The sequence below is a fragment of the Chrysochloris asiatica genome, unplaced genomic scaffold (genome assembly GCF_000296735.1).
Source record: "Chrysochloris asiatica unplaced genomic scaffold, ChrAsi1.0 scaffold00125, whole genome shotgun sequence".
Lineage (NCBI taxonomy): Eukaryota > Metazoa > Chordata > Mammalia > Afrosoricida > Chrysochloridae > Chrysochloris > Chrysochloris asiatica.
The window spans coordinates 7669453-7682409 of NW_006408643.1; the positions used below are offsets into that span (position 1 = coordinate 7669453).

Consider the following 12957-nt stretch of genomic DNA (forward strand, 5'->3'; position numbering starts at 1 on the left):
TCTACTTATGAAAAATCACCCACTGAGAACTCTGTGGGGCACAGTTCTACTCTGACACACACACGGGGCACCATGAGTGGGATCTACTTATGAAAAATCATCCACTGAGAACCCTGTGGGGCACAGTTCTACTCTGACACACACGGGATGCCATGAGTGGAATCTACTTATGAAAAATCACCCACTGAGAACTCTGTGGGGCACAGTTCTACTCTGACACACACACGGGGCACCATGAGTAGGATCTACTTATGAAACGTCATCCACTGAGAACCCTGTGGACACATAAGGGAGTGCAATGAGTGGAATCTACTTATGAGAAATCAACCACTGACAGGCAGTGGGGAATGGGGGCTGCTCAGGCCCTCTCTGATTTCCTGAGTTCCCAAGGGCCCAGCTCACAGCAGGTGCTATGTAACTGTCTAATGCATGGATCCTATTGAGCAAAGTGACCGCCCTTGGTGGTCGGAGTCTTTTCTGAGGTTCAGAGACATGAAGCCCCACCTCCGGGACACACAGCGGTGGTGTGGCTTGCTCCAGTGGTGGACATCCCAGAGGCAGTCGCCTCATACCAGCCCCTCCTCCCTTGTTGGTCCTCTGTGGCCAGCGCTGATTGGCCCACCCTGCCCTCTGTGGCCATCTGTCCCTGTCTGTCAAGAGGCCACCTCTCCAGGCTGTATCCTGCCCACCAGCACGGAGGCTGCTGGGTGAGTAGGGCTTGGGGAGGACTGGGCAGATGTGGGGGTCTCCAGGGTATGAAGAGGTTGTGGCCAAGATCCACGGGGTTCCCAATTCTGTGATATCCCCTATTCTTGGGGGCATGCACCTCCTGGCTTTCCCTCCCCACCAAGCCCTACCCCCACTGGCAGGCTCTTTCTCTCTCCCCAGTCTTGGGGCCCCAGGGAAGGGTCGACTCTTTGCCCAGGTCTGAGGACACACTTGTGGTAACAGCTGGAGGCAGGAGGACCCATAAAGCAGGGCTTTGGGAAGCAGACAGACATGACTCTCTCTCCAAGCTTTGTGCAAACCCACCCCCAACCCCTGCCCTCTCCAACCTCAATTTCCTTGTCTGCCAAATGGGGTCAGAGGCCACCAAGTGGGCAGGGGCCTAGTTCTGGGGTCAGGAGACCCTGGAGTTCTCCCTCACTGTCCTAGTCTCTCAGGGCCTGAGCAAGGACAGTCCCAGCTGCTGAGGATGAACCCCGAGAATCCAGGGGTCTGATGGGGGTTTGGGTGCCAGGATCGGAGGTACAAGACAGTCCCAAAGGAGCCTGTAAGACAGCTGAGGTCTAGGAGGAAGGGCAGGACTGGGCCGCCCACTCGCCTGTCCGCTGGTCTGAGACACCAGATAAAAATAGAACCTGGACTTAGAGAACATGAGCCAACGCTGGGGCCAGTGGGTTCTGGGCTGGGCTGTGTCTCTGAGTCACCGCTGTGCATCCTGGCACGAGTACTAGCCCTCTCTGGGCCCTGGTATCCTCAGCTGCTGTGCTTGGGGACAATGAGCTAGCAGTGTCCAAGGATAGGCGCCTCAAGGCTAGCGGATGGTCAGGGAGAGTTCCTGAGTGGGTGCTGCTGGGACCACCCTTGAATGAGTGTGAATTCACCAGGGCAGAGGCTGGGAGACAGGAGAGGACAAGGTGAGCCCAGGTCAGACCCATAGCAGGTCTTCCCTCCCGATCTCTCCTAGCCTGATGCTGCATCTCCCAGAAATACCATGACGACTAAGGCCTTGGAGGAACTGGATGGAGGCCTGGGCAGCTGCCAAGCTGGGGAGGACCTCTCTGTGCTGGCTGACCCCTACCAGGGCAGGGCCCGGGAGGATAAGGCGCAAGGTACTCACTGGGGCTGAGTCCTCTTATTAAGCCAGGTGGCTCCTCCCACGTAGGATGACTTAACAGTGCCCCCCAGTCCCTGCTTCAGGCCCCCATTCAGGCTTCAAGAGTGTGTAAAGAACTTGAAGAACACAGAGCCAGGTTCAAACTCCATCTTGCCACTAAGGTGCTGTGTGCCTTTGGGCAAGACACTGGCTGTCTCTGAGCTTATTTGCAGAGCTGGGTGGAGAATGGGATTGGCTTGGGGATCCTCACGACCTGACTTTGACTCTGTCTCTGTTACAATCAGCAGTGACTCCCAGGCGGGCTGACCTCAGCAACTGGCCCCATGTGAGTAATGAGTCCTCAGGCTATAGCCCACAATCCCCCAATCCTAGAGTCTGGGATACACTGGGATACAGCCCACCAGGAGGGCTTGGACGCTTTTAGGAAAGACTGCGAAGAAGCACCCAGTTTGTCTCCCGACTCCCTACAGGACTTCACCCTGACAGCTGAGGGCAGTGTGGATACCAAGCCCAAGAAGATGGAAAAGGTGCCTCCAATCAAGGGGGCCCCAAGTCCCAGCAAGGAGACGCTGAAAGCAGGAGCAAGTGGGTTTACTGAAGACAGGGTGAGGGGTGCTAGCCAAAGGGTGTAGGTCCGGGGACTGGGTCCTGAGTTCTGAGGGATTTCGGGTACATTGGGGCCCCAGTGGCTGGGTGTGTTGAAGGCTACCGGCCTTTGGTAATTTATGACCCCAGTAAAGGTGCCACGAAGCTTCACACTAAGGATTTTCTACAATGATCTGGGCAGTTTTGAGAAACTGAGGCTCACAGGGTTGGACACCACCCAGTTGGGCAGGATGGAGGTGGGGGCAGAACCTAGGACAATGGATTCCTGGGCCCTGCCCCTTTGGTGCGTCAGTCTGGGAGGAGATATCGCCAGCCGCAGCCACACACTTCCCCACAGCGCCCCGCAGCGCCCCCGCACGGAAGAAGAGTCAGGTCGCGCCGCCGCCTCAGCCGCCGCCGCCGCCGCCCCTGTACGAGGAGCTGCCCTGGGGGGACTTGTCGCTCAACAAGTGCCTGGCGCTCGCCTCGCTGGTGGCCCTGCTCGGTTTGGCCTTCCAGTTGTGCCACGGTGAGCACAGTTCTTGTGGTCGGGCCTGAGACACCCCCAGAACTGCGATTGAGGGCCTCTAGTCTATGGACAAGCCCGCGAATACCCCCTGCAGGACGCAGTGGGTCGTGTACCTGCACGCACGCTGGTGAGGGGCCCCCAAGGTCGGGCCTGCGTCCCGTCACTTGGCAGGAGCAGCCGTGTGTGCCCTCCAGGCTGCCCAGCCCAAGAGACGGTTCTTTTGCCGTTGGGACAGAGAGGACGAAAGAGGGGTGCGCCCGCAGCAGCGGAGCCCACCTGAGCCCCTTTCCAGGGCAGGGCAAGGGAACCCAATCCACCATCTGCGTACAGGGCACCTGACCATAGGCGAGGACACGGATGAACAGTGCGCCGGTCCCTCGCTCAGGCTTACTTGTCCCCCATTCCCATTCCCAGACGCCGTGACTGGCAAGGTGGCGGTCCCCGAGCCTGCCCCTAAGACCTGGGTCCCGCCCAGCGCTGCCCCGAAGGTTCGCCAGTCACCCCCGGTAAGTGGAGGTGACCCGGGAGGTGGAGCCCACCCTGGGCCGAGGAGGTGGCACTGACTCACGACCGCTCTCATACATCGCCACCTCGCTATCCCCTTGCAGCCGCCAAAGCCCGTGGCCTGGACCCCGACCCCAGCCCCGCCAGCGCCCCAGGAGGAGGGCAAGGCGAAGCTGGAGGCCCGGGAGAACAAGGAGGTGGCAGAGGAGAAGGAGGCTGGCGAGGCAGCCGGGAACGCCCAGGTGGACCGAGGGTCCAAGGAGAAACCGCCCGGAAGGAAAGAAGAGAGGCCGAGAAAGGAAAGGCAGCGGAGAGAGAAGGAAGCGAGTCCGCGGAAGGAGAGGCCGCGGGCGGACCGGGAACTTCGTAGTGCGCCGCCGGGGCGTCGAGAGGCACGCCAAGGGGCACATAAGTCGTGGGTGCGGGACTCCGGGGATCCCGAGCGTAGCAAGAGGGCACCCTGGACCTCCAAAAGGAGGGGGCAGACCTCCTCAGAAGAGGAGGAACGGCACGGCCGCCAGCCGCACCGCCCAGGCAAGGGGCGGGACTGAGCTGGGACTGGGGGCTGCGCTCTGAGAGGCAAAATAAAGCAGAGCCCTGGATACTGTTACAACCTGTTCCTTTGCGCCTGGAGCCCCGGATCTGAATGGTGGGCTGGGAGGGAGTGAACACTGATCGGGTGACTGGCTTTCACCAGGCGCCTGTTTGAGGGAGAAGAGCCCGGGGAAGGGCGCCTCAACCAAAAACTAACCCCTAACTCTATGACCTGGTGTGGTGCTGTGTGCTAATGCGCTGGACTGCAAAGTCAGATTGAACCACAAGGTCTGTGTGTCAAACTCACCAGCCGCTCCTCTGGAACTCTGGAAGCCCCACACAGAGTCGCTATGGATCAGAACAGAACTGACTCATTAGCACAACTCTATGACCACTGAGTGGGTTCCGCATCATCGCCAACATATGTGGCAAAGTAGAAATTCTCCAAAGGATTTATTTAGCCATCTTTTTCTTTTTTTTAAATCATGAATTGGGTGAAGCGGAATGTAATCTTTACGGAAGCAGGTCCCCAGGCCTTTCTTACGCAGAGCTGCTGCATGGCTTGGATCTGCCAATTTAGCTTTAGTTGCTGCTCTCTGACTGCTCCGTAGGGTTTTAAAAGCTATGGCCTTTCAATAGGCTGGTCTAACAACGTGGCTGTTGTTGGTCAATGGGGACAGTCAGGTATCCCATAAAGGGCTTCCGTGGAGCGGCTGTTGGGTTTGAACTGCTGACCTTGTGGTTAGCAGTAGTCCAGTGCTTACCCATCAGCTCCGCACCAGGACAGTTTGCAACCCCCAGCTTCCCCCGCTTCTCCCCAAGCACACACAGGTCTACCAGCAGGGCAGGTGTTGGTCTTTATTGGATGCAAAGGGATGGTGTTTGAATAAATACCGGCAGGGGCGCACTGCGCCGTGGGGTCACCTGCAGCCACACGCGGTGGCCACCATGTTAGGCACATGTCGCGCGCTGATTCGCTCCTCAGACAGGCTGATGAGCACCTTGTCAGCGTAGGCCGTGGGCACGCAGCAGGGCGGTCTAGCCAGGGCCACACCGCGCGCCTGCATCTTGAGCAGCAACACCACGTGGTTGCCATAGTGAGGGTTGCGGTCAGACTGCGGCCATGCGCACACGCCCTGGCAGTTATTGGCCTGATAGGTCTCCGGAATGAGAACCGAGCGCTCTGCTCGCAGGTCCACCACGAGCTCACGCAACGCGCATGGCCCATCGCCACCAGGTGTCACCCCCGAGCTGCGCTGAGGCCGATCGCGCCGCTCCCGCCAACGCCACTCCGCACGCAGGCCCTGCAGGGCCTTGAGCAGCAGCAGCGCGTGGAGGGGCCGCGCTGGGCCGTCCCCGCCCGTGTCCCCTGGGCACAGAGCCAGTAGGCGCGCCAGCAAAGGTGCGGCGGTGGGCGGCAGCCCTGGGAGACCCCGCAGCTCGGAGGCCGCCGCCTGCAGCTCGGAGGCCACACGGCGTGCCAGGCCCGCCGCCCACGGAGCCTCCCCGGCAGGGCCCGGCACAGGTGCGGCGTCCCTGGCCGGGTCGCGGGCGGGCGGCGACTGCAGCAGTAGCAGTGGCTCTTCCCCATCTAGCAGACGCTCGAGCGCTGCGGGGTCCGACAGGTTGACGAGCCCTTGCGGGACTGCAGCTAGCGTGCCGGGATCCAGGGCCAGGCGTGGTGGCGAAGCTCGTCCTGGCGGGCCCCGCAGCGCGCGCACCAGGCGCGTGAGCGTCTCCAGGAAGGGGTCCGTGCTGCGCAGCGCCTCGGGCTGAGAGGATGGCCTGGGGGTTGGGGTGGAGTGAGCGGGTACCAGGAGGGGCCAGGACCCTGAACTCTTGCCTCCATCCCAGGAATTCCCACGCAGCCAGCTCCGTCTCACTCTCCTCCCCAACATAAGACCCCTGTGTCCCTCCTTCCTAAGCACCCTGCGTTTCCCTTCCAGCCACCAGCCTCCTCTTCAACGTGGAACACTCCGGTTCTCCTCCACATAGCTTCTGCAGCGGACCCCTCCCTCCTCCAGCACCCTAGACCCCCAGCCTCTCCGGAGCACTCTTCGTTCCCCACACTCGGAACCGCAGGCCTCCCCCAGCACTAACACTCACACTACCCCACCATATTCTGGATGCTTTCTCCCTTCTCCGTCCGCCTTGTATCCGGAGCCCCTCCCTTCTTCCTGAGCACCCAGGAGGTACATGGGGGAACGGTGAAGAGACTTCCTCCCAGCACCTTCCACACCCCTTTCTTCTCCTACCACCACGAACCTGGCTGGGGGGAAGGGCACCGTGTCCAGTTGGCCGTGCATAGGCAGCGGTGTGGGCTGTGGGTGAAGTGGTAGCAACAGCAGCGTGGGGGTCATCCGCGTGAAGCAGCGCGGGTCAGTGCCAAACAGCAGCGCCTGCAGCTGAGCTGTGCTCAGGAGGGAGCCTGCGGCAGGGGTGAAACTCAGGGGAAGGGGCCCAGGCCGGCCTGAGCCTCCCCTCCCTAACTCCACCACCGGAGTGCCACCTACCATGTCTGTGAAGCCGCAGGGTCAGACTCAGCCCTGCGCTGTACCAGGCCCACTGTGGGCGATCCAGGGCCAGTACCAGGTAGCGGGTGTCCTGGGATGGGCAGAGTCTCTGCAGAGATGGGGGCATCGGCAAGGTAGGGTGGGACTATGGCAACCCAGCTTTGCCCAGCTCCCCTGGCCCGACAGCCCCTCTCAGGGTGAGCATCCTGTTGAGCGCCCACCCCTTAATCTGCCTGGGCTCTGGTGGCTTCAGAACTGCCCTGTGGACCCCTCATACCTGGACACCTGACAGCGCAGCCCCGGACGCCGTGGACTCGGGGCCCTCCCCAGGATATAGCACCAGCAGCGCCAGGTCCAGGTGGCCAGCTCCTCCATGCGGGGGCTCCTGGAACCTCAGCGAGGGTGTGGGCTCCCACGTCACTGTGGCCACACAGCAACCAGGGGGCCCCTGAGCCACTGGGCTCCAGGCCTCGGGAGGCCCATCTACTGCAAGGCAAAGACCCCATCCCAATCTAGGGGGTGGAGGTGGCAGACCAGCAGGCAGGCCAGTCTGGAGGCTGGAAAGTGTGTGGGTGGAGCTGCCCTCCACTGCCCATAGCTTTTCAAATCTGGGGATGGAGACCCACAAGGGTCCAGGTAAAGTGGGTCTTTCTGAACGTGGTAGCTCTGAGGATCAGCCAGCTGGCACTGTGGTGGGTGTGGAGGAGCATCTTGACCCTGCTCTGTGGGAGGGTGGGGTGCTCTGCCAACACCCACCGTCTCAGGAAGCCTACCCCACTGTGGTCTGGCCCTCACCTACCTTCCTCCAGGTGCAGGACTACCAGGTGCTGCCCCCCAGGGTCCCCGAGCCACATGCCCAGCCGTCGAAGCAGGCTCAGGGCCACCTGCCCATCACTGGGGGCACAGAGCCCGAAGGTGGTCAGGTCTTGGGGGCCCCAGTGAGCGAGGCGTACAGCTGCCAGGAAGGCCTGTTCGTAGCTGCGCAGAGCGCCTACCACCTGCAGTGGGGCATCACTCCTGTTGCCGCCCCTGCCCAGTGACACAAAGCACAGGTCCCCGACACTGTCCTCGCTCCAGGTGAGGTTCCTGGGGCCTGGGGCAGGCTGTTCAGGGAGGGCTGGGCTGCTCAGGACCACCAGCACCAGGGCCAGGCGAGGGAGAGGTGACGCAGGCATGGTGGTACCAGAGACTGGACTGCTGAGTTTATATGCCCGCCTCCCTGCATGTCTGGGCAGGGGGCAGGTCCCATCTCCCTGTGGACGTGACCTTGGGGGGCAGCCGATACCCCTGGAAGCCTGCGGGCAGGCTCAGAAGCAGCCTCACAGAGAGCGCTCTGTTCTATTCTTGGCTATCTCGTCTCTCCGACCATCTGAGCCTGGACCTGTTGACTGGATTCCTCCAAGTGTCCTTGAGTGGGAGTGGGGGTGGGGGTGGACGGACAGGCAGCACATAAACAGGTCTGGGCCTGGCGTGGGGAGGGGCCGCGCCCTGTGGTCCTGGGGCAGGTGGGCACTGAACTCGGTGTGGGTCTGGTTGGTGACAGAGTTGTTCCATGCTCAGCATTGTCCCCTCCCCCCCCAAAAACACACAAGAGCAGAATGGGGCAGTGAGCCAGCACCCCACAGGGACCCTCTCCACCCAACACATCACTGCACTCCAGGGCTTGGGAGATTTTATTAACTGACTCAGGACTTCACAAAGTTCTCTATAAAAACAGTATCCATCTCTCCACAGTAACACACCGGGGCGGGTGCCAACCCACAGGGATGGGACACTCCTCAGTTGCCTGGGGGAGGAGGAGGGAGGCTCCCAGGGCCATCGGAGGGCAGCGGGGGCCTCAGCATCGGGGGCATGGGAGTTGGGGGGTGCACTCCAGGATTTGAGGGGTGTACACCAGGAGCAGGAGGGTGGACCACCGGAGGCTGGGGGTGCACTCCCGGAGGCTGGGGGTGGACACCTGGAGCCTGAGGGTGGACCCCCGGAGCCTGAGGATGGACCCCCGGAGCCTGAGGATGGACCCCCGGTGCCTGAGGGTGGACCCCCGGTGCCTGGGGGTGAACTCCTGGGCCTGCTGGGTGGACCCCAGGTGCCTGGGGGTGAACAGCAGGAGTAGGTGGGTGTACTCCCGGAGGCTGGGGGTGAACTCCGGCAGTGGGTGGGTGGACCCCTGGGGCCTGGGGGTGCACTCCGGCAGATGGGGGGTGGACCCCTGGGGCCGGGGGGTGGACCCCTGGGGCTGGGGGGTGGACCCCTGGGGCTGGGGGGTGGACGCCTGGGGCTGGAGGGTGGACCCCAGGGGCCGGAGGGTGGACCCCAGAGGTTGGTGGGTGAACCACCGGGGCTGGGGGATGGACCCCAGGGGCTGGTGGGGGCATCTGGGGGGGACCAGAGGGTGCAGGCCCTGTGGGTGGCAGGGGTGGCAGGGGTAGCCCGCCAGGTGGGGGTGGGGGCAGGGCCTCAGGCAGAGGTGGCCGTGGAGGGAGGCCATTCATCAGAGGGGGCGGGGGGCGCTTCACCCCGGGAGGCCCGGCAGGAAGGCTGGGTGGTGCAGGGGGCTTCTCCATCTTGAAGTGGAACTGTAGGAAGAACTGGACAGCGGACAGCGGCCTCAGTGGGCGGCACTGTACCAGATCCCCTCCCTGTGGCCCGCACCCAAGGATGACTCACTTGCTTGGTTTCCCGATTCCAGTGGGTCCAGAACTTGCCCTCGGCCTTGTCGATCTCTCTGCTGGGCACCTGGGCAGAGGACAGGCTAGGCTCAGCCAGGAAGTAGGACATGCTGAGTGGTGCCCACCTGCACTGCAGGACCAACCCAGGTCCTGACCCAGCCTTGAGGGACCCCTTTTTTGAGGCAAAGCTCCTCCCTAGCAGGGGTGGGGTCCCCACAGGGACAGAGGGCAGCCCCGCTCCCCGGCCACCCCACCTTGAAGGCAATGGTCTCATAGGGCTCTGCGGCCATCAGCAGATACTGCCAGCGCCGGTCTGGGGGTTCGATCCTCTGCTCATAGGCAGACATGAAGCGGTGTCGTGGCATGATGCCCTCAGCAATCTCCGGGTAGTCGATCTGTGAACAGAGTGAGTGGTCAGCACCCCTCCTCCTGGGGGCACCCCACCAGAGCCCAGGGTGGGGGGCACCTCACCTGGAAGAGCAGGCTCTGTTGCCCCACCTCTGTGTCCCTCTGCTTGGTCACTGCAAGAAACAGGGCACGGTCCTGGGGACCCATCCTCCCCCTTCCACCCCAGAGCCCACCCTGTGCTTGTACCAGGTCTGAGTAGGGTGCTGAGGGCTGCAGAGGTCACTGAGGCGGATCCCGGGTGTCTGTGTGGGTGGGCCTGGCGCCAGCCGCCACAAACTGACGCACCTTTGTAGCCAGGGCGGCCAATCTTCACAAACTTCTTCACCTCGACCTTGACCTTCTCGGGCGCAGGCTGGGCTGGGGCCTCCTTGGCCTCCTTGGCAGCGCGCCGGGCCCTGGGGGCATCGGGGGTGGGGTGGGGGTGGGGATGCTGGGGCTCCTGCACTCAGGGCCTCAAGGTCACAGCCCAAGAGCCAGGGGTGTCCCCACTGGCATGACCCCCGCACACCAGCATGCTCATCTGCCAGGTGAGGGGTGTCTATCCCTGCTTGTCACCACCCACCCTCATTATCACAGCCATCACCGCACTGTCCCCAACACCCAGCCCCGGTCTGTGACACTCACAGGTTGGTCTGATGCTTTTTCCCTTGGGTGTGCGCCAGGTAGCTGCCCTGCAGGAAGGACACGCGCAGTGAGGACCGGCGCTTAGGACAGGTGTGCAGAGTCCAGGAAATAGAGGCCCCAAGACCTGAAGGCTGGCACACTCTTTCCGAGGGCACAGGAGGAGAGTGGCCACCGAATGGCTGGGAGCGGGGGCTGGAGACGTACCTCATTGTTGTGTAGTGTTAGGCAGAGCTTGCACTCATAGGAGCCGAGGTGGTTCTTCATGAAATACGGGTCCTAGAGGGGCACAAGGGCCGGGCTTCTATCAGGAACTGAAGGACTGACCCGCTGGGGGGCCCCCACACCGAGTGAGTGCCCCCTCTGCTTGCTGGCCCTCAAGGAAGAAGGCCAGGTGGGCATTAAATGCAGACTCTGACTTGATGGGCCAGGACTCCTCCCCACCCCCCCACCTCGGTGCCAAGGGGAAAGCCAAGCTCCCATGTCAACTCAGAACGAGTAAAACACAACACTCCTGCTGACAGCTTCTGGCTGGAATGATCTCAGTCCACGTGGTGACACCACGGTCCTCAGCTCTGGGTGCCCTCCGGAGCGAAGCTGTTGAGGGCTGCTGCTCTGGGCCAGGCCCGTGCGTGCCCTCGAGGAAGCCGAGACTGGAGCCTCCGGAACCCACCAGGGGAGCTCTGGGCGCCTAGGCGTCTGTGAGTGCTCACAGCACTCCAGGCTCCAGCTCCTGCCCACTGCAGAAGGCCAGTGACAGGAAGCCAGGCCAAGTTCTCTGCCCACCTTCCCCTGGTGACCCGCCTGGGGCCCACTGGCCGCCCACCTTGTTGATGTCGATGGTCTCCAAGGCCAGCTGCCTCAGGCGCTCTCGACGGTCACGGTTGCTCTCGGAGGAGGAGGCCACACCCCCACTCCCGGTCTTGCCACCCGGTCGGTGCTGGAAATCCATGGTGCCGGTCTTGGGGTGTCAAGGGAGCAGGAAAGCTGGGGGTCCAGAGGGAGCAGCTGTGAGGCTTGGGCTCAGTGGCCACTTTCTTGGGAACAAAGTCTCCTAGGTCAGACCAGCCAGGCCTGCGGTCTGTGGGCAGGACAGCTCCCCGGGGTCCTGGGTCAGCCGTCTCCCACCCAGCTACATGTCCACAGTGCACCCTGCACTCTTCTTCCCAGCTCAGCTGAAACCCAAATGCCAGACAGCAGCTTCTCTCTCTGACCACCCAACACTGAGTGGTCAGTGTCTGCCATGGATGCGACACACAAATGATCTCTGCTGGGGGGAGCTCCTCAGGACTTGAGCCAGGAGACAGTGTGGTCAGAAGAAGAGTGCACGCCCGCCCCCAAACATGTCCCTGGCACCTGGGAATGTGATACCACCAAGGTTGGCAAGTGAAGCCCAGCAGCCCCGGCATAGGAGAACGGTGAGGCTTTCTGCTCCTGAGAAGATTTTCAGCCTCAGACTCCTCTACAGGGGCACTGGGAGTTAGAACCAACTCCGTGGGAGTCCGGAAGTGCTGGCAAACACACAGAAACCCTCACAACTGGGCCAACAGAGTCACAGCATGATAAACGGACGGAAGTTGTCAAGAATTTCATTTATTTAGACCCACAATCAATACCAGAAACTGTAAGATTTGGGCAAATACGCTGCAAAAGCTCTCTTCACAGAACAAAGAGAATCACTCTGAAGACTACGATGCGCCGGATTCCAATCATGCACAAGGAAAACTGAAGAACAAACCAGTCTGTGTTGGGACAAGTTCAGCTAGAGTGCTCCTTCTAGAGGTAAGGATGGCGAGACCTCAGACACGTCATCAGGAGGGACCTGTCCCGGGAGAAGTACGTCATGCTTACTAAAGTAGAGGAGGTGACTGAGCGGACTGAACCACCACCCAACCTGCTGCTGAAACAAAGGCATGGGAGACCACGTGACACAGACAGACAATGGTCCTGGACCCCTGAGCATCCGAGGCTAGGACAGAGAGGTGGGCTGATTGCCGACTGAGAGGGGAGGCAGACAAGGAGCAGAGAGAGGAAAAATGGCCGACCGCGGGCTGGCGTGGCTGGGGCTGTGTGGTCAGTGGCTGTCCAGAGGGTGCAGTTCCACCTTGTTTCCAGGCCCTTCCTTAGTCAGGGGTGTGGCCACTCCCTACCTGCCCACCCCAGCAGCCAGCGGCCCCCCTCCTGCACAGCCTCTGCACAGGATTGAGCACTGAACAGGGCGCCCCTACTTCTGGAGGTGCGTGGACCAGCCTGAACTATGTGGCTCACACTTCCGGTCCAGACCACATCCACCAGGAGTCGATAGTTAAGTGCCTGAGACAGCACCCCAGTATGCAACCATCAATTACATGTAAATAGACACCACAATGACAGGAAAAACCAGACACCGTCACCTTACACAAAACACAAGGCCGAGTGCCTCAAACAAGTGACCAAAACACAGAGTCAAAAAATATAACAGCAGAAATGGTACCCTAACTACCTGACAAGGATACAAATGAATGCTATTTAGGTAACTTCAGTGGATCCAGAGAATGGATCAATTAAAATGCAGCTGAAATCAAGGAAACAAGGCACAAAGATAGAAGAATTCAGGAAACTGACAAAACAAATATAAGAGCTAATACACTGAAAAGGGTAAAGAAGTAGAAACAAATGAATGGAGAGCCGGAGTGGTTAACCTGAAAATATCATCAAAGATGAGGAGCTGACCATCAAGAAGCTGACCAGACTCCAAGCAGGATGGTGGCCGGT

At 61.0% G+C, this 12957-nt stretch overlaps 3 protein-coding genes across 3 annotated transcripts; 1 reads left to right on the forward strand and 2 right to left on the reverse strand.

The window, feature by feature from the left end:
• The first annotated feature begins 1717 nt into the window (after positions 1-1717).
• JSRP1 (junctional sarcoplasmic reticulum protein 1) lies at positions 1718-4009 on the forward strand. The gene is made up of 6 exons (XM_006869058.1): positions 1718-1835; positions 2125-2165; positions 2311-2425; positions 2784-2954; positions 3369-3460; positions 3563-4009. The coding sequence occupies exons 1-6, from the start codon at positions 1718-1720 to the stop codon at positions 4007-4009; spliced, it is 984 nt and encodes a 327-aa protein (XP_006869120.1).
• A 903-nt stretch (positions 4010-4912) lies between these two features.
• AMH (anti-Mullerian hormone) lies at positions 4913-7680 on the reverse strand. Its single transcript, XM_006869059.1, has 5 exons — positions 7305-7680; positions 6783-6925; positions 6506-6614; positions 6258-6420; positions 4913-5777 (listed from the first exon to the last, which is right to left on the reverse strand). Exons 1-5 carry the CDS (start codon positions 7678-7680, stop codon positions 4913-4915), a joined length of 1656 nt encoding a protein of 551 aa, XP_006869121.1.
• Positions 7681-8283: 603 nt separating this feature from the next.
• SF3A2 (splicing factor 3a, subunit 2, 66kDa) lies at positions 8284-11155 on the reverse strand. The gene is made up of 8 exons (XM_006868966.1): positions 11030-11155; positions 10411-10482; positions 10207-10253; positions 9868-9977; positions 9646-9695; positions 9429-9569; positions 9173-9241; positions 8284-9093 (listed from the first exon to the last, which is right to left on the reverse strand). Exons 1-8 carry the CDS (start codon positions 11153-11155, stop codon positions 8284-8286), a joined length of 1425 nt encoding a protein of 474 aa, XP_006869028.1.
• Positions 11156-12957: the final 1802 nt, after the last annotated feature.